At 43.4% G+C, this 19,618-nt stretch overlaps 1 protein-coding gene across 3 annotated transcripts in view; it reads right to left on the bottom strand.

The window, feature by feature from the left end:
- BAALC (BAALC binder of MAP3K1 and KLF4) overlaps positions 1–19,618 on the bottom strand; it is an 82,355-nt gene that overhangs the window by 10,827 nt on the left and 51,910 nt on the right. For 2 of the 3 annotated variants that reach the window (XR_012416582.1, XM_005563849.4), the window contains one exon: positions 7,530–7,696. The exons of the other annotated variant lie outside the window; for it this stretch is intronic. Coding sequence is in view for 1 of the 2 variants with exons in the window: in XM_005563849.4 (XP_005563906.1) it covers positions 7,530–7,696 (167 nt within the window). In the remaining variant the exon portion in view is untranslated. The remainder of the gene's footprint in view (positions 1–7,529; positions 7,697–19,618) is intronic. 3 annotated transcript variants of the gene reach the window in all.

Below are 19,618 nucleotides of genomic sequence, written 5' to 3'. Positions count from 1 at the left end.
TGTGAATTTATTTGCTGCTGCTTTGTGAATTTGTGCGGCATTAATGCAAGGTCAGTCGGGGGATATTCGATCTTAGCAACTCCACCAAGGGCCAGCTGCTAGCCTTGGAAGGCAGGGGTCAGACCATGCTGCAGGTAAAACTCTCAAGAATCCTCCAAGCCTGGAGCACATTCTATGCAGACCACAGCCCCCTTCCCCATCTACACTTAGACTTACTCTCACCCTGGGAGTTTGTATCAAGTGCCAAAAGGAGTTGTTGCTTTTCAACTTGAACCTCAGATAGACGAACAGACATTAGGAAGGCAGCAGAACCTGCTTTAGAAAAGCAACTGGGCACCCACAGAACAGTCATCACAGGATGGTGGTGCAGAGCCGGGATGGGTGTGGTCAAAGCTATGGGAACCTTTTCTAATCTGAGTGATGACTAGGCTGTCTCATTTAATCAACACGTAGGTAGCGAGTACCGGTTAGGTTCATAACCCTGAAGTAGGCTCAGGAGTCAAGGGAAAAATATAAAGAAAAATAAGGCAGTCTCTGCCCTGAGAGCCTTCTAGTTGAACTGGTTTGACTGCAGACCCTTAGACGAACACCGAGTCTTGCAAGTCTCTACAAGAGGTAGCAGCCAGTAGGTAGGTGCACATCTCTGTATTGCTAAATTCCTTCCTTTTTCCCCAGGCTTGCATTAGAGAGGACACCAAAGTGCCCTTCTAATAGCTTTCCCTCCCTTTGGTTTTCCCACAGGTTTCTGTTATTCTCTCCCTCCTTATAAGGTCCTGTTTTTGTTTTTCTAGGAGAGACTCATATTTACTTTCCAAACTCTTCCTTGATATGTCTCATATAAGTGTTATCCAGGAGAAATCCTGGGCTGGTCCTAATCTCCTTTCTTGATCAGGTCTCCTAGCTCTGTGGACCTTCACCTGTCTCTCCTAGACTGGCCAGGCCTTGCCAATGATGTTGACCAGACACTGGGGGAGGGGGCAGGAGGAGGAGGAGGAGAAAACTCCTTAGCTGAGAATCAGTCCCCCTGCTAATTCCTTTAGCACGGTCCAGTCACTTTGCCAATAATAATAAAGCAACTTGAAAATATGTAGCTTCTGAAGACAGGAGGGTTCCCTGGAAGGCCAGCCACATGTCAGAGCCTTTTCCACTTGAGCTATGGTCACATATACATTTCTACTGTAGCTGAATACTTGAGGAGGTATTTTAAGCGCGGTGGGCGGGATGGGGGGAGGTGGGGAACAAGAGTCCTAAGCCCAAGGAAATGGCACATTCAGGTTAGAGAGTAAATGTTTGGAGGCAGCTCAAAGTTCCTGAACAACTAATTAGCGGGAGAAGACAAGCAACTATAGCGCTGCCTCTCATGTTGTTTGTTGAGCTCAGGTAGGGAGCTGGATGAAGGAGACCAAGCCAATGATTTATCAGACACTGTGGAGTCAGTAAGTCTCCAAATGACTGGGGAAATCAAGGTGCAACAGAGAAAGAGAAAGAGCTCCCCACCGAGACGGTCAGTTCCAATTTGTGAAAGATCATTTTTGCCACAATCTTCTTGCCAGTTAACACCTATTAACACCAGGCATAAGGCGGCGGGGGGACTGGAGGGAATTGACAAAAAGGAAGATATGGTTTGTTTGATGGGACAGGAAGTGGAGAAGGGCTCCAAACACAAGGTGCAGTTGCTAACAGCCATGAGCAGCATTAGTTGCCCCATCACCCTTCGGAAAGCAGCTTAAACGTGAGGTGTCATCTGCGTTAAATAGAGTAGCTGCTACCCCTGACTAGTGACCTTCTACTTCCTTCATAGCACCATTCAGAGTCTATAAATGCTTTATTTATTCTATATTATTTGGCTCCCAACCCACCTCCATTAAAACTAGCAGCTGCTTCAGAGCAAAAGCCGTGTCTGTCTTTTCTACCCTTGGATCGTTGGCACTAGAACAGTGCCTGGCACCTAGACAGCACTCAATGAACATTTGATGAATGAATCCTAAGAGTAGTTATAGGAACTGATGAAAAATTTTCCAGGCCTAGCAAGGATTGCCTTTCACATACAAATTTGTTTTGTAAATCTGAATGGCAGCACTACAGTAGGCCTGTGGATGAGGACACATGCTTCATGAAAGGGGTCTTCTGGAGAAGGAAAGCTTTAAAAAAAAATGCCAAAGAACCACCAACCAGGTGGCCTGATGGCACCTAAGGGGAGCGCTGTGATAGGCTAATAGCTCACATAGGGGTGTGATGGAAGACTGGAAGGGGCAAGTGGATACTGACTGAGCCAGATACTGAAAATGCACAAAGCTTTGGCCCAGAGTCTAAGAGACACACTAGGAAAAAACAGTATATCAAAGGCCCAGGAGGGAATAGGAAGAAAAGTATTTTCTCTGGGCAAATAGTAGGCAGTTGAGAGCCTGCCTGAGTGTTGGTATGAGATAGCACTGCTGACAGAAGCATCAATCACAGGTAAATTTAGCTTCTAAACTAACATCTTAGACAGAAAACCTTTGCCTTGGCCTTTGAGGGACTCAGAATGGCCAGTGACTGGTGAGGTCTCAGGATGTGAAGACCACTGATTATCTTTTAAATGTAAACCCTTAAAACTGAAGTTATCAGCTCCCTGATCTTATTTTGAAAATAGTTACAATACAGCCACGTTCACTTAATTATGAAAACAAAAGCTGCACAGGCTGCTCATCGATATGCATCGTCTGGCCAGGGGTGCTGCGTTGGGCAGGTGTGTGTGGTCATCACTCCTCTGTGACAGTTTCCACTGCTGTTGAAGCCCTATGGGGGCTGACTCTGCCTGCCCCATTTTAAAGCCCCAAGAGCTCCCAAAATGTGTATGTGTGTGTATGTGCATGTATGCGTCTGGGGGTGTGTGTGTGTGTGTATGCGTCTGTGTGTGTGTGTATGTGTGTGTATGCGTCTGGGTGTGTGTATGTGTGTGTATGCGTCTGTGTGTGTATGTGTGTGCATGTGTGTGTGTATGTATGTGTGAGTGTGTGTATATGTCTGTGCGTGTGTGTATGTGTGAGTGTGTGTATGTGTGTACATGCATGTACGCGTGTGTGTGCATTTCCGTGTGTGTGTGCGTGTATGTGTGTAGGTGTGTGTGCATGTGTGTATGTGCGTGTGTGTATGTGTGTGCACGTGTGCACCATGTGAGTGCACGTGTGTATGTGTGTATGTGTGTGTGTCCACGTGTGCTTGTGTATGTGCGTGTCTGCGCATGTGTATGTGCATGTGTGGTGTGTGTGTGTGTGCACATATGTGTGTGCATGGTATGCGTGTATGTATGTGCGTTTGCATGTGAGAGTGTGTGTATGTGTGAGTGTATGTGCATGTGTGTGTGTGGGCGTGTGTGCATGATGTGCGTGTGTGCGTGGTGTGCATGTGTATGTCCGTGTATGTGCGTGTGTGAGTGTGTGTGTGAGTGTGTGTGCGTGTGTGTGCATGTGTGTATGTGCATGTGTATATGCATATGTGCATGTGTATATGCATATGTGTGTGTGCTGTATGTGCATGCATGTGTGTGCGTGTGTGCATGTGTGTGTGCGTGTGTGCATGTGTATGTATATGTGTGTGTGCGTGTGTGCATGTGTATGTGTGTGTATGTATGTGTGTGTGTATGTGTGTGTATGTGTGTGTGCGTGTGTGTGTATAAGAGTGTGTGTGTATGTGTGTGTGTGGGGGGGGGGAGCATGGGGACCTACTTTCCCTAGCTATATCTGAGTACCAATTCCCATCTGTAAATTGGAGACAATGTCAACATTTTACAGTTATTGTGAGGATTAAGAGATAATATAACAAAGTGCTTAGCACCCTATGTCATACCTAGACCACACATGAATAAATATTTGCTACTGGCTGGGTGCAGTGGCTCACACCTATAATCCTAGCACTTTGGGAGGCTGAGGCAGAAGGATTGCTTGAGCTCAGGAGTTTGAGACCAGCCTGGGCAACATAGTGAGATCTCCTCTCTGCAAATAATTAACAAATTGGCTGGGCCTGGTGGTGTGTGCCTATGGTCCCAGTTAGTTGGGAGGCTGCACTTGAGCCCAGGCACTGGAGGCTGCAGAGACCAGTGACTGAACCACTGCACTCCAGCCTGGGTAATAGAGTGAGACCTGGTCTAAAAATAAGTAAATAAATAATAAATGAATAAGTAATTGCTTCCACAAGGAAGACAGACTAAGCACAACTTACTGATTTTTAATTCTTTTGTTCCGTAACTGAAACTCAACCACTGCTAGTTAGAGTATAAAGCAGCAAAACCACTTTGGAAAACTATTTGTCAGTGTCTATGAAAGTCAAATATACCCCTGTCCTATGACCCAGCAATTCCACTCCCAAGTATATTCCCAAAAGAAGTGCTGTCCACCAAAGGACATGCACACAAACATTAAAAGCTGTATTGTTCACAATAGCCCCAAACTGGAAACAACCCAAATGTTTATCAAGTAAAATGGTTAAATTGCAGTGTGTTCATATAAAGAAATATACATAACAATGAAAATGAGAAAATTATTGCAACTCAGAACAACATGGGTGATTTTCATAAGGATAATGTTGAGCAAAAGAAGCCAGACATGAAAAAGCTCACACTTGTATGATTCTATTTATAAAAGTTTTAAAAATAAATCAAACTGATCTATAATACTAGGAGTGAGAAGAATGGTGACACTGTGGATTTCTGGGCTGGTGATAATGTTCTATATCTTCATCCGCATGATGGTTACATGGATGTGCCACCTTACAAGAATTCATTGAAGTTATGAGTTGCATTTCTTTGTGTATGTATGTGGCATGTGGTAGCCTGCATTATTGACCCTAATTCTTTGCTCTCTCTCCACTTTGGACAGAGTATGTTTCCCTGCTTGAAGTTGGGCTTGTCCATTTGACTTGCTTTGGCCAATGGGATATTAGTCGGTATGATGTGAGCAGAGACATGAAATGTGTTCAAGTAGTTTGGTTTTGCCCCCTCGTGTTTCTGCCGTAGTCATAAGAATATACCCCAGAAAGCTGCTGCTTTCTTGGCCTGGTTTCCAGAATAATATATATGAAACAGACTGAGCCAGCCCTTGAAAAGTCAGGCTGAGCCTTTTTAAGTTACAGCTGACCATGGTGGCAGTGGTGGGGGTCGGGGGAGGTGTTGTCTCAAGCAACTGAATGTTGCTGTGTTTCGTTATGCAGCATTATTGAGGCAACAACTGACTAATACCCTATTCATTTTTAAAATGTACTTGCAGCTCTTATGTTCTATCTTCTTAATGGAAACCTTTTCCAATTTAAAGTTACCAACATCCTTCTACAGCACTTATATGGCCTTATTCATGTAACACAATCAAAGGAATCTCAGTTTCCTTGTCTATAAAATGGGGATAATGCTTACTTCACAATGCTCTTAGGGGAACTTAAGGAGCCAGTACACTTAAAAGCACTTTGTATACTGCAAAACACAATTTTAAAGTGATGAATGAGGCGGGCAGAAAATGAGGTGGGGAAACAAGTGCATGGATCATGCCATCCACCAGGCAAAGCTTGAGCCTCTTGACCACGGCTCATCCTGGCTCAGAGGGTGAGGGCACAAATGTGGGGAGGAGACTAGAAGACAAATATCTGCGCCTGTGGTAGAGCAGTCACCACAGGGTCCAGACTGTCTTGAGAGATGGCAATGATGATTAGGTCTCTAGAAGGCCAGCTTATGCATAGGCAAAGTAGACAATACAGAACTCTAAGAAGGACACCACAACCCTGAAATCTACACCCCCCATTACCTTCTCCAGTGTCTGCAGGGCCCCCATTAGTGTTTCATTTAAGTAGGTTATGGTGCTGTGTGCCTAACTGTCCCCTGTTAATCCTAACTGCCATTCTTATCTATATCCCAGTTTATAAGAGCAGACCCATCTGTTCACTCGTTTTGGTATTATTTCCATTGTGTGGATAATGAACCTGAGATTCTGAGAGCTTAGTGATTTCTGAAAGGCCCTTAGTTAATGAGCTTTAGAGATGAATTTGCAACAGGTTTTCTGACCAAAACTTAGAGAGGCAAACTCACTGATATGAGCAAGAATTCCATCATTAGATAATGAGTTGCACTCTCAGAAAACAGCTGACATTGACCCAAGGACACAGGACTGGTAAGTTTTTGGAACTGGGGGCTAACCTGATTAAGCCTATCAAACTTAACCTGCATTGCTTGCTTTTAATCACTTACTTCTAGTTAATCTTAAAACCTATATAGCTAAAAGTCCCATAGCTAACCAATCCACTAGCTTTGTTACAGACTACATATCTGACATATAAATCACTACTGTAACAGTTGCTTAAAGTTGTTTTTCAGGAACTTGGGGTTAGCTCTTATGCAGTTAAAGCCAGATGAGATCACTGACCCTTCAACTGGGTTTGTAGAAATGCCCAAGAGGTGACCTTTTGAAGTCAGAAGACCAAAACCCTTTCTGAAGATCATGCAAACACAGCCATTTTCTCAACATGAGTCCTGTGAAGAGCCATGAACCATGACTATGCAAGCACAGACTATTGATTATCTCACTTTACCCCACTGCCAATCATCTTTCCCCATGCCTTAGACTACCCAGCTTCTTTATCCCATAGATAGCCCTAAACCCTATCTTTGTGGAGGCAGATTTGGGATCTGTTCTTCTGCCTCCTCACTTGGCTGCCTCATGAATAAACTTTCTCTTTTGCAAAACCTATTGTTACAGTGATTGGTTTGCTGTGCACAGACAGAATGAGCCTGGTTCAGTATCATTTTGACAGAAGGATAGGAGAAAATGGGTATGGAGCATAGGGTAAGCAGTGGATTTTGAAGGGAGTGGGGCATAGGGAAGACAAGGAAGTCAGAAGGAGGAACTGGGTGGAAGAGGAAGAGACTGCAGATGCCTGAGCCCAGCCTACTGAGAGCGTTCATTCTGGGCTGCCCCTCCTGTACCCATAAGAAGAGCTTCCCAAAAGTAGCTCTTGGAGAAAAGAAAGGATGCCAGCCATGTCCAGGGACATCACTGCCCTACCTCTTCCAACAGTGTGGGGATGATACTGTCACCACATTCTGCTATGAGAGCCACCTTTGGGGGCCCTTCCACTGCCCTCCTGGTTGGAGGACCTGAGTAAAATGCCAGGCTTGTTTCCAACAACTCTGGTCTTCTCTTTCCTTCCTCTGCCCACTCTCCACCCTGCCAACCCCTGAGACTGGTCAGCTGCCTGGCCTAAGACTGGTTCCTCTAACCAGCACAGTCCTCACCATCAACATGGTGACAGTGGCCACAGAAAACAAGATCCTTGAATAAAGTTGTACTTAAGCAAACATACACATGGAAACAAAAAGCAGCAACCCTCAAGGCAGGGTTTTGGGGTGGGGTTTGCAGCAATTTTACATGGGTGGGGTAGAGACTTTTTATTGCCAAGGTGAGCCATCCCCGGTCCCTCCCTGGACACAGCTGCTGCGTGGCTCTGCCCTGAAGCAAGCCCTGCCCCCATTCTCCAGTCCCCAGTTGATTCTGTGGCTGCAACCCTACCTCTGTGGTCTGAAGGCCATTCTGTTTCTGGGTCAGAGGGCCTGAGCTGAGGCTCTGGGGATTTGGGCACTGGGTCTCACAGTTCGTCTTCTTCTCTGGATTGGGTATTCCACCTGGGACTGTAGATCGGGGCACACCATTGGAGGACAGTCCATCTTCCAGCACGCCTGGGGGAGGTAAGCAGAGGATGGAACCAGAAGCTTGCACATGGCAGATGTTGCAAACAATCCCAAAATGGAGGAGAAAAAGATAGTCAAAATGAAAAAACAAAAGTTGGCAGAAATCCCACCATGCAGAGCTACACTTTTCTATAACAACATGTATGCTTTTTACAAAAAGGAGATTTTAAAACAATTCTGTAACCTGAAATTTTTATCTAATGATACCTTGATGACTTTTTTCTACACCATTAAATATTCTGCCATATTATTTTTCGCAAATCTATGTCATCATTTATTTACCTAATCCCCTCTGCTTGGATATTTGTTTCCACATTTTCGTAATAAATCTTACTGTGATGAAACACCTTGTGGTTAAAGCTTTATTTTAAATTACTTCCTTGGGATAAATTCCTAGAAGTGGAATTACTGGCTTGAAGGTTATATAAATGTCGGGTTTTTGTTCTGTTTTGTTTTTTTAGAGAGAGGGTCTCGCTCTGTTGTCTAGGCTGGAGTATAGTGGCATGATCATCGCTTGCTCCAGTCTCAAACTCCTGGGCTCAAGCGATCCTCTCACCTCAGCTTTCCAAATAGCTGGGACTAAAGGCATGTGTCACCATGCCCGGCTAATTTTTGTATATTTTTTTGTAGAGACAGGGTCTCACTATATTGCCCAGGCTGGTCTTGAACTCCTGGCCTTGAGCAATCCTCCCACTTGGTCTTCTAAAGTGCTGAGATTACAGGCATGAGACAACATGTTTGGTCAATACATAAATTTTTTAAATAGCTCCATCTCAAAGTATTGGACTGAGTATGTGTGCCTTTTACAACAAATGCCAAGAAATGATAGAAAGAAGTTTAAATAAAAAGCCTCACTGAAAAGGGAGAGGACTACACTGAGGAATTAATAAAGGATGAAAATAATCTTATTGGAAAGAGAAAAGGTAGCCCAGGAAGTATGACAGGGAATGCCAAGTATGATGCCAGAAGCTGACAGGGTCTCTGCTGTAGTTACAGGGAGGCAAGGAGCAGCTAGGTAGCCTGGGCTTTCTACTCCTCCACCTGCTGAGGCCAGTCAGCAACAATAGAGGAGTCTGTGAGGGGCAAGGACTAGAGAGAAGGGCAGTGCTCTCAGGAGCTGGAGACCCTGACAGAAACAAAAACCCTGGCTAAGAAGACTGGTATTTTGAAAATAGTGCCAAGAGTTAGGCCAATAGTAGTTCCCATCCCTGCTCTCCAAATGGGTCTCTCAGATAGATGCAGATGACATTCTAGCAGGAAACTTCAGTTACAAAAATCATACAAAAACAAGAATGAGCAAACATTTGAGGAAGGCCAACACCATAAAAAAGAGACAACTAACTCTGCAATGGAGATCCCCAAAAGAAATGGAGTTAATATGGTATTCAGAAAAGAATTTTCAATAAGTATAGTCAATCTGCTCAGAAAAATGAAGATAATATAACCACAAAATGAGGATAAGAGTCACCCAAAAAGGTTCAGAAATATTTGAAATAATAATCTTAAATGTTGAAAGAAAAAACCCTCAATAGAGAAGCTGAACAACACAATAGACAGAAAGAGCAGTTTAGTGAGCTGAAAGGGCAGGCCAAGGAATCCTCTGTGGTAGCACAGAGGGCTGAACGTTATTAGGAAATGCAGGATAGAAATCCAGTAAATTAAACCTTGATCTAACAAGAGTTTTAGATGAGAGGCTAGAGAAGATTGAGGGGAAGCGATATTCACAGAAATGATAGATAAAGACTTCTTAGAACCAAAGAAAGATGTGAAACCTCAATTTGAAGTAGGCTACCAAATACTTGGCAAGATAAGTAAAAAGAGAAGCCCAGCCTAAGACAGATGTTAGTGAAGTTTCAGAACATTAATTATATCAAGAACGGCTTCAGAAGAGGAAAAAAAAAAACCTCAAGAATGAGACTGACATCAACTTTTCATTCATCTTATGAAAACATCGTTTCATAAGAAGACTATGAAACGATGTTTTCAAGATTTCAAAGGATATACACATTTTTAAGTCTTTTGCAATGTATTTTCAAATTTACTTCTATAAGTCTTGCTTCTGTTGACCATCTGTCAATAGTATATAAGACAGCAATATTCCCTAAATCCTGACAAATACTGAATATTTTCTTTTCTGGTTTTCATCTTTGTCAATTTAAGAGGTAAAATAAAGTATCTCATTGCTTGGATTAATGCTTCTTGATTTACTAAAGATGTTATATTATTTATATGCCTAATGACTAATTGTGCAGGTTTTTATTTTAATTGTAAAGTCATTTGTTTCTCTTTCCTTTGGGGTATTTGCCTGGGCTTGCTTTTAATCAAACGTAAAGAAAAACAAACAAAATGCTTTCCCTGGGTGTTGAGAAATTATTTGCCATGGAGCAGGCATCAGAAGCACGGTGTATTTTTGTATATCAAGGGCGGGAGGGTGTTGACTAGCAGAGCTGCTAAGACTGCAGTTCCCACACAGTGAGATGGCAGTGTCCACAGGACACCTATCCGTGTGTCACCCACTTGCTCTGCCAAATGCTAATGAGCTTTCAACTGTGACCATGGGATAGAAATCAGAATTCAAAACATTGAAAGTCACAGTGGAAAATATCTGGTCCAGAGCTCCCTCACTGGCAGGCCTCAGCACATTGGGGTGCTGTGATGGATTCAAGGTGAACAGATAAATGGATTCCTGCAGCTGGGCTTGCCCCAAATCCTTATGGCTTCCTTCCTCCATCAGTTACAGCCTGCCGCTGTCTCTTCCCATTCCCACCCATTCTCCATCCTGTACCTAAAGGGGCCTGAGATGCGTGTGTATGAACACCACAGCACACATGTCTCATCTCTGCCCACTCCTCCCTGCAAACAGCCTGGAGCTAGGGCAGTGTACACCTGCAGGAGAGATCGGGAAAATAGGCCCATGAAGACCCTGGAAGCAGGCTTGGTGTGGATTTGGATTTGGTGTGATTCAGACTAGATTCTAGGGTCCCACAACCCACAGAAGAGTCTAGAATAGTGCTACTCAGTGTCCTCCAGGGACCAAACTGTTGTTACTGTCTGCTGTGGGATACATATAAGAACTGAGTGCAAGCATTTACAAATTTCTATAGCAACTTGACATTGCCAGAACATCCAAAGGCAGACTTGCCTGATTGAACTTACTGGGTGCAAACTAGACTGAGTGCTTTTAAACTCATATGGTGAGTCACAAGTGGGGTGAGTTGTGTATTAATCACAAACAGCAGAACCACATATTTGTCTGTGATGGACTGGGGGAATAAAAGCAATGAATTCTGAAGGAGGGCTGAGGCTTTGGTAGATATGTCCCCTTGGCCTCTGGATAACTCACCCTGTGGGAAGGGTGGGGCTGATGGGGTGAAAGGGGCTAGGGGTGTCTGAAGCACAAGACCAAGGTAGAGACTCCATTTCCTAAGCCTAGGGTAGGACTGCCTTCAGCCCTTAGGGCTACTGAGTGGGAGTCAAGGCTGGCCAGGGCTCCCTTTGCTTGCTGTTTCCCCCAGTGTACCATACAGATGTTGCCTTGTTTTTTTGAGATGGAGTCTTGCTCTGTCGCCCAGGGTGGAGTGCAGTGGCATGATCTCAGCTCACTGCAGCCTCTGCCTCCTGGGTTCAAGCAACTGAACCGCCTCAGCCTCCTGAGTAGCTGGGACTACAGGCATGCACTAACACACCCAGCTAATTTTTGTGTTTTAAGTGGAGATGGAGTCTTACCATGTTGGCTAGGCTGGTCTCAAACTCCTGGCCTCAAGTGATCCACCCGCCTTGGCCTCCCAAAGTGCTGGGATTACAGGTGTGAGCCCCCACACCCAACCTCCAGATGTTGCCATTTTCTATGTGCATCATGACTTGGTACCGGGGTCAAAGGTGAGTGAGAGGCCCCTACCAAGCCATCCTCTGAATGCACCATGATGCTGCCAGCCTGAATGGGGATGGCTACTCCCTTGTCATACCTGAGACACTTCAAGGGGCACACCTGACCCCAATCCTCCCCATGCCTATGGCCAGGTCCCTCTGGGGGTTGAAGGACACGAAACACAGCTCCCTTCTCCCTTCCCCCAATGCAATCCAGTTGCTGACACCCAAGGAGGGCAGCGGGGAAGCAAGGAGAGGCCTAGCGCACCAGGATGAAGAGCAGGCAGCAGGGAACATATCCCAGGGAGGTGGAAAGGCAACAGCAAGTGGGGTCAAGTATGATTTAGAGCTCCAAGCCCGGGGACACGCTCCCTTGTCCATTGGATTTACTTACAAAACACACATTAAAAGACAAAAGTGTGAAGGATTTCAAGATGGTGCCTGCAGAGCATTAGATACTAAGCACAGGGCCCCTTGTGAGCACAGCAGGCCCTGTGAGGCTGCACTGGCTGCACATTCATGAAGCCATCCCTGCCAACCCATAAAACAGACCAAGGCAGGGCTGCCATAACTGAGGTGCCAATGGCCAGTCCTTCTCTCTCAGCAGCTCCTATCCCTGGCATCTTTGCTAAGCCTAAGGGCTGCTAGAAACGCAATTTAAAAATCCATCATTTGGTCTAAAGTTTTCATTTTTCGCCAAACAAAAATTACAACTTCGAATTTTTAAGCCCCCAGTCTAGAGACTTCCTCATCTATTAAATGGAGATAATACTGCCACCTTCATGGGGTGATGGTAAAGATTAAGTGAGACCATATCTAAAGGTTCTAACAGTGCCTGCACATATATTGCACTGATTATTGGTAACACAGCCTATCCCCGCCTCTGGCCCCTCTCCATTAGCCACACTGGTTGCATTCCTGACTTATGAGTCACACAACCAGCTAAGTGCTAAGCCACTGGCTTACTGAGTATGATGAAACAGAGAAGCTCTGTGCCAAGCAGGGCCAGCTTGGGGGATTGGCACCTGCCAAACAATGAGCAGGGGTCATCTGCCCAGTGTGGTCAAGAGGACACCCCAAGGGGTTAGGAATATAAGGCCATTTTCTGTTACTTCTATCTGTAACAAACCAGGTGATTTTGCTGCATGGATTTAATTTAACTCATATTTTCTGGTTATGAAAAATAGATTCAATGTTAGAAAACTTTTAGAATTCAGAAAAACACAAAGGAAAAATAATTTTTTTACCTCCTCACCCAGCGATATGTCCTGTGTAGGAGACCAGAATATGCCACTCCAAAAAAATGCCACTTTGGCATAAGGATTATTTTAAGCTGAAGGTAATGGAGAAGTAGTTACAAAAAGTTCTCTGCCACTGCCTCCCACCCGCCCCCTCCCCCTGCCATTTGCCTAAAAGTAGGACATAAATTTACTTTTCACTGGTCACTAAACAAGAGGAAAGGCTTCTTCCCCTCTCCACCAGGAAAGACAAAGGTTGATCACTGAAGACAACTTTAGACCCTTGTCAGCCTGGAGAGGGCACCAGAGGAATCTACATTAACAAGCTTTACTAACTAGCCTTTATCTACTGTCTGTCTGCCTTCCCATAATTTTTCATCCCTAGAGACTCAAAGTCCTTTTCCTTTTTCTTGTCACTTCTCTAAAAATTTACGGGTTTTTGTTGAAGATGCTACATATGCTGGAATTCCAAGACACTTCTTTGAGATTTAGTAATTGCCTAGATATCTCCCATGTATATGTAAAATATACATGTTAATGAGCTTCTGTTTGCTTTTCTCTTATTAATCTATCTTTCATTACAGGATTAATTACAGCTAATAACTGAGAGTGGAAAGAAAGTTATTTTTTCCTCCCCTGGACCTGTCAACAGAGCTGTATGTCCTTCCAACAGATGCTATTAGTGCCTGCCCAGATCCACACACCTGACCCTGCACCCATCCCCAGGTGTGGTGGATGTTGGTGGCTAACAGCTCACCTCTGGCTTCTTCTCCTAAGGCTTGCCCTTGGCTGAAGGGAGCCCCCTTACCAGGAGAAGCCTTGCCAGTTATATTAATATCAGTGGCAGTCCATGCTAATGACCAACTAAAAGTATCTGTTGATGGGGAGAGTGGGAACAACAGCCCAGCTCCTTTGCTTCTAAGCAATTTCTGTCCTTTCACTTCAAAGTGACCCATAGGATCAGGCTGAGGCTAGACTAATCCTGAAACCACATCTTTGCTCAGCTCCTTGTCCTGCCCCATCCTGCTTCTCTCCCTCCCTCCTTCACACTCTCCTCCCAGGAATGCCCCTAGGAGTCACTTGCACAAAATCTCCATCTCAGGCTTTGTTTCTAGGGAACCAAACCCAAGACAATATACATACCCTGCTTATTGGATATATTTCTTCTGCCTCTCCAGTCTCACTCTCCCCTTCTCTCTACCCTGCTTTCTCTCCCGGGAGACTGACCTGAATGCACGTCAACAGGGTCTCTTGTCCGCTGGCTTCTAGTGAGGTTTGACCAATAGGAAGCACTAGCTTTAGAGGGGAAGGGTCTGCGGCGGCACATTGAGGTCAGGTTTTTATTTCCCTAGCTCCTTCCTTGCAGGTTGTTGCGGGTGGACCATGTCCTCTACATACTTCTCCACCAGAAAAGGGTGTAAGCAAGAAAAGCCTGAGAGATTGTTCAGTTAAGTCTCCCTGGTGACTTCAGGGAGAGCTCAGGGAAGTGAGGAGAACAGAAGACAGATGGTCAGTTGTTGAGTAGAGAGTTACAGATGCTGTATCAGTCAGGGTTCTCAGCTGTAAGCAACAGAAATTGATTGGAGAATTAAGGCTTTAAAAAAGGATTTATTAAAATAATCTGGGAGCTCACAGCGTTTCTGGGAAGGCTGGAGGTTGAGGCATGGACGCTATCAAGGGACAACTTCCTAAATCTTTCCACCAACCCTAGACTCTGAAATTGCCCTCAGCACTGCTGCCACACTTATATTCAAAACTTACTATTTATCTGAGATAAACGTTTAACTGGGTGTCTTGAATTTTATCTGGCAACCCTATTGGGGTTATGCAAAATACTCATCAAGTGCCCCCGAGTGGGGACACTGTTGTGAAAGTTGCACTGTACTAAACCCTGGGCTCTATTTGCATATCTACTCCACACCACTCCTCTCATGCTGAGGAGACAGGAGAAATCCCTTTATTTTACAGAGGAAGAAATTGAAGTTTAACCCAAGTTCTATATGTTTCCAAAGCTTGTAGTATCAGCAAAAACTCCCAAGTAGGCAGTTCTCAAATTTTAATGCATGAAACTACATGAAACTCACCTGGGGTGTCTGTTAAAATGCAGACCTCTACATTCATTCCCCCAGAACTTCTGATTCAGTAGGGGCCCAGGAATATGCATGTTAACAAGTTCCCTCTATCCCACCCCCAGGGATTCTGAGGCAGGGGATTCTAAAGACTGCAGAGGCTCATCTATATTATAAATATATACAGATCTATCTATCTATCTATCTATCATCTATCTATCTATCTATCTATCTATCTATCATCTATCTTTCTATCTATCTATCTGACGTAGACATCCACACTCATGTTAGTTTTGAGGGTCACAAAGTACTCATCCATGTTTTTTCCACAGTGAAGTCTGTACCAGTAAATTAAGAGACATTTGTGTGCCCCTAGAGTATGTCTTTTTTGACACCCTTCACAAAATTTTCATTCCATGCAGGAGACAAGCCAAATCACTGACTTTGCCAAAAGATGGGAAAGAGCTGTATCCACAGCTTGCTGATAAATTGCAACCCCAGTGATCCCTTGCCAAAGCTTCTTGCTATTTTGGAAATGGAGCTGGGCAAGAGGGAAGAGTACAGAAATTAAAAATGGTAGCTGGAAGCCATGTGGAGAGCAGGTCAAGGGGTAATTTCTCCTTAGCTTGAGCACCTGGCTTTCCTTGGTGAAGGTGGTCACAGAGAGTTGGTCCAAAATCATCAGAAACAACCTGCAAGTCATTCTCCTCAATGACAGAAAACCGAAGTATAAGACATTGGCAATCAATATGGAAAGAATCTCCTAAAGTCACAGCCAGTGAAACTCTGGTTCATCAAACACTGTCTGGGCTCTCAGGTCCTGAACACATGGCTGATAATAATTTTGTCTAAACTGAGGTATAAGTTAAACAAGCTGTGATTGCTCAGCCACTTACTAAGAATTTGTTTCATCCTTAAAATGAACTAGAGTGGGACAGTGTCATTTCTTCAATCTGATGAGAAATTGTTGGCCACATTCTATGTATAATACTATAATATACGACTTTTTGCATGGCTATTACAAACACATTCTTAGAAAATATTGAGCAACCCTTAAATTTATGGTCATTTTTTTTCTGGACAATGGTGCCAAGACACTTCAATGGGTAAAGAATAGTTTTTCACCACATGTGCTATGACAACTGAATATCTACATACAAAAGAATGAAGTGCACCCCCTACCTCACACCATATACAAAAACCAAGTCAAAAGGATCAAAGACCTAAATGTAAGGGCTAAAATCATAAAACACTGAAAGGAAAATATAGGTGTAAGTCTTCATGACCTTGGATTATCCAATTGTTTCTTAGAAATGACCCCAAAAGCATAAGCAACAACCATGAAAAATAGATATAATGAGCATTATCAAAACTGAAAACTTTTGTGATTCAAAGGACACCATGAAGAAAGTGAAAAGACAATCCACAGAATAGGAGAAAAATTTTACGAATTATATATTTGGTAAGGAACTAACTCTCAAAGAACTCCTACAACTCAATAATAAAAAAGATAAATAATCCAAATAAAACATCAGCAAAGGACCTGAGCAGACATTTCATTATAGAAGATATGCAAATGGCCAATAAACATATGAAAAGATACTTAGCATCATTAGCTATCAAAAAATTGCACATCAAAAACCACAAGGAGATACCACTTCACACCCACTAGGATGGGGCTGTAATAAAAATAGATAGAGAATAAGTGTTCTCAGAAATGTAGAGAATTTGGAAATCTCATACACTGCTGGTGGGAAGACAAAATGGTACAGCTGCTTTCAGTCTGCAATTCCATAAAAGGTTGAACATAGTGGTACCATAACCCAGAAATTCCTCTAGGGTATACACCCAAGAGAAACAAAAGCCTGTATCCACACAAAAACTCGTTCATGAGTGTTCTTAGCAATCTTATTTATAATAGCCAAAAAGTAGAAACAACCCAAATACCCATCAATTGATGGATAGATAAATAAAATATAGTATGTATATAAAATGGAATATTATTTGGCAGTTTGACAAAAAATGAAGTTCTGATATATACTATGACATTGATGAACCTTGAAAACATTATGCTACATGAAAGAAGCCAGTTACAGAAGGCCACATATTATATAATTCCATTTATATGAAATGTTCAGAAATAGGCAATTCTATAGATAGAAAAGTAGTGGTTGTGTAGGCCTGGGGGTTTGGGAGGAAATGAGAGTGACTGTTAATAGGTTCAGGGTTTCTTTTTGATGTGATGAAAATGTTCTAAAATTGATTGTGCACAACACCAAGAATTTAAAAAATCATTTAATTGTATGCTTTAAATGGGTCAATTGTATGGTATGTGAATTATACCTCAGCAAAGCTGTCATTTTTTCAAATGGTGAGTAATACATTTTGGAATGTTTATTGACTAAAGAAAATATAGAAGCACATTTGGATTTGAACAGCAATGATCAAGGAGAGAAATTGACTAATGGACATGTATAGTCCTTAAGGACTAGCAACAGTCCCCAAAGGACATGGGTCCTGACAAGGAAGACATTGGAAGACCACTGTTCCCTGAGATTAACCACCAGCCTGTCACATCTGCCATTGGCCATGGGGTTTAGTAGGGGAAATGGCTTCCCCATGGTACCCAGCAGCATACAAGGCAGGAGCCTGCTGAGAGTGACAGCTGGAATTGACAGGACAGGAGGCAGAAGCAAGGAGTGTCCTGTTTGTCTTTGGTGAAATGGGCCTGAATTCTTCTCTTCCCAAAGAGATGCCCAGGAGACAATAGACAAGCTAATGAACTGGAAGGCAGCCAAAAGGAAAAGTTAAAATCTCACTTGCATTCTCTCTAGCGCTACACTTTGGACCTGCCAGTCTTTTCTGAGGGTGTACTTACTTTCCTCTCTCCCTTTGCTCCTCTCAGAGGTGCCTGCCTTCCTTGAAATTTCTTCACCTCTGCTTCAAGAGCACCACAGACCAGATTCTTCAAGGCAGGTACTGCCATATCTTTGTGTTAATTACCGTGGGGTGTCCCAACTCGTTCATGAAATTCAGTTCTCTCTCCCACCAAATGTGTTTATATCTTACTAAAGTATGCAATATTGCTAGGATTGTAACAATACTCTATATTTTACCAGAGCCTTCCTCCAAAATTGCTCAAAACACTTCTCTTATGCTCTTCTCTTTCCTGTTTGTGTCTCCTTGAATAATTATCTGACACTTTTAAAATGTATACCTTCTGTATTAGTCTGCTCAGGTTGCCATAACAAAGTACCACAGACTGATGGCTTAACCAAGAGATATTTATTTTCTCATAGTCCTGCAGGCTGGAGGTCCAAGACTAAGGTGTCAACTGGTTGGTTTCTCCTGAGGCCTCTCTCTTTGGCTTGTAGATGGATGTCTTCTCCCTCTGTCTTCACATGGTCTTCCCTCTGAGTGTCTGAGTGTCTGTATCCTAATCTTTTCTTACGACACCAGTCATATTGGATTTCTGCCTACCCAAATGACCTCATTTACTTTAACTACCTCTTTAAAGGCCCTATCTTCAATTATAATCACATTCTGAGGTGCTGGGGAAAGGCCTTCAAGCCGTGAATTTTAGGGGTACACAGCTCAGCCCATATTACCTTGCATTTCTTTTTATAAAATAACATTTATGATTTTCTTACATAAGAAATAGGTGTTTCATGTAGAAATCTGTACTATATTGGTAAGAAAAAAGTAAACAAAATTACCCATAATCTTATCTACCAGGAATAACTATTATTGACATTTTGCCTACTGTGTCCCAAAACTTCATTCAGTGCATAGACATGCATAGATTCTAAAAATTGAGACTATACAATAATACGGTTCCATTTTCCACCTTTATCTGCCAACATTTCTCTTCTGTTTCATTCTTCCTTCATCTGCTTCTTCTTCATCATAGATGATGTATTCTTTCCTTTGTCTTTCAATCAGTTAATTATTTGAAAAGTATTTATTTGGTACCTACTATGTGCCAGGCACTATGGTGGGTGCTGGGGTCACATCTGAGGCTTCTAGTTTAGCAGTAGGTTGCAGTCTCTCAGCTAAATCCTGTCTCCAACCACCTTCCTTTCCTTGCTGCTTCTCCCTGTCTCTGCCTAGTTCCTCAATTCTACACCGGAGAGGATACAGGGCATAGATGGCAAAGACTGAATTCTCATTGGAGGGAGAAGAAAGAGAAGAATTTGAATGGGCATTAACACAATTCTCCTTAAGAGAGGGAGAACAAGGCAAAGTGGAGAACATTTAGAAGGCAATACGTCTTATCCATCCACATGTCTAACTCCCCCTTCCTCTTGCATGTGACACAGTATAGATCTCACCTTCTTACTCAGGCTCAGATGGTCTCTCCAGGGAATTGTTTACCTGTACAGTCCCAACAAGCAGCACCCTTACCATGGAATGCTCCCCTAGGGTGACCAACAGATGCCTGGGAACAAAGTCCCAGGGGTTGCCTATGAGGGGTGGTCCTCAGAATCATACTGCCCCTCTGGTGGCTGGTTTACTCAGGAAGAGCTGCTGACTTTCCTTGGCCAAGGCCCTGCCCATCATGGCCTCATTTCTGTTTGAATACAGAGACCTACTTTGATCTTTTATTCTTATTTCACTTCCTTACATATCCAGACAATATTCCCTGCTTGTAGCCTGACCTTTCTCCACAAAGTCAGCAGATCTAATCAGTAGGAGATTTTTAAAAAGCCCTGGAAGTGACTCCCTTAAACTGCTCC

The sequence above is a fragment of the Macaca fascicularis genome, chromosome 8, assembly GCF_037993035.2.
Source record: "Macaca fascicularis isolate 582-1 chromosome 8, T2T-MFA8v1.1".
Taxonomy (NCBI): Eukaryota; Metazoa; Chordata; class Mammalia; order Primates; family Cercopithecidae; genus Macaca; species Macaca fascicularis.
Note: the sequence above shows the minus strand (reverse complement) of the source record. Positions and strands in the feature narration are given on the sequence as shown.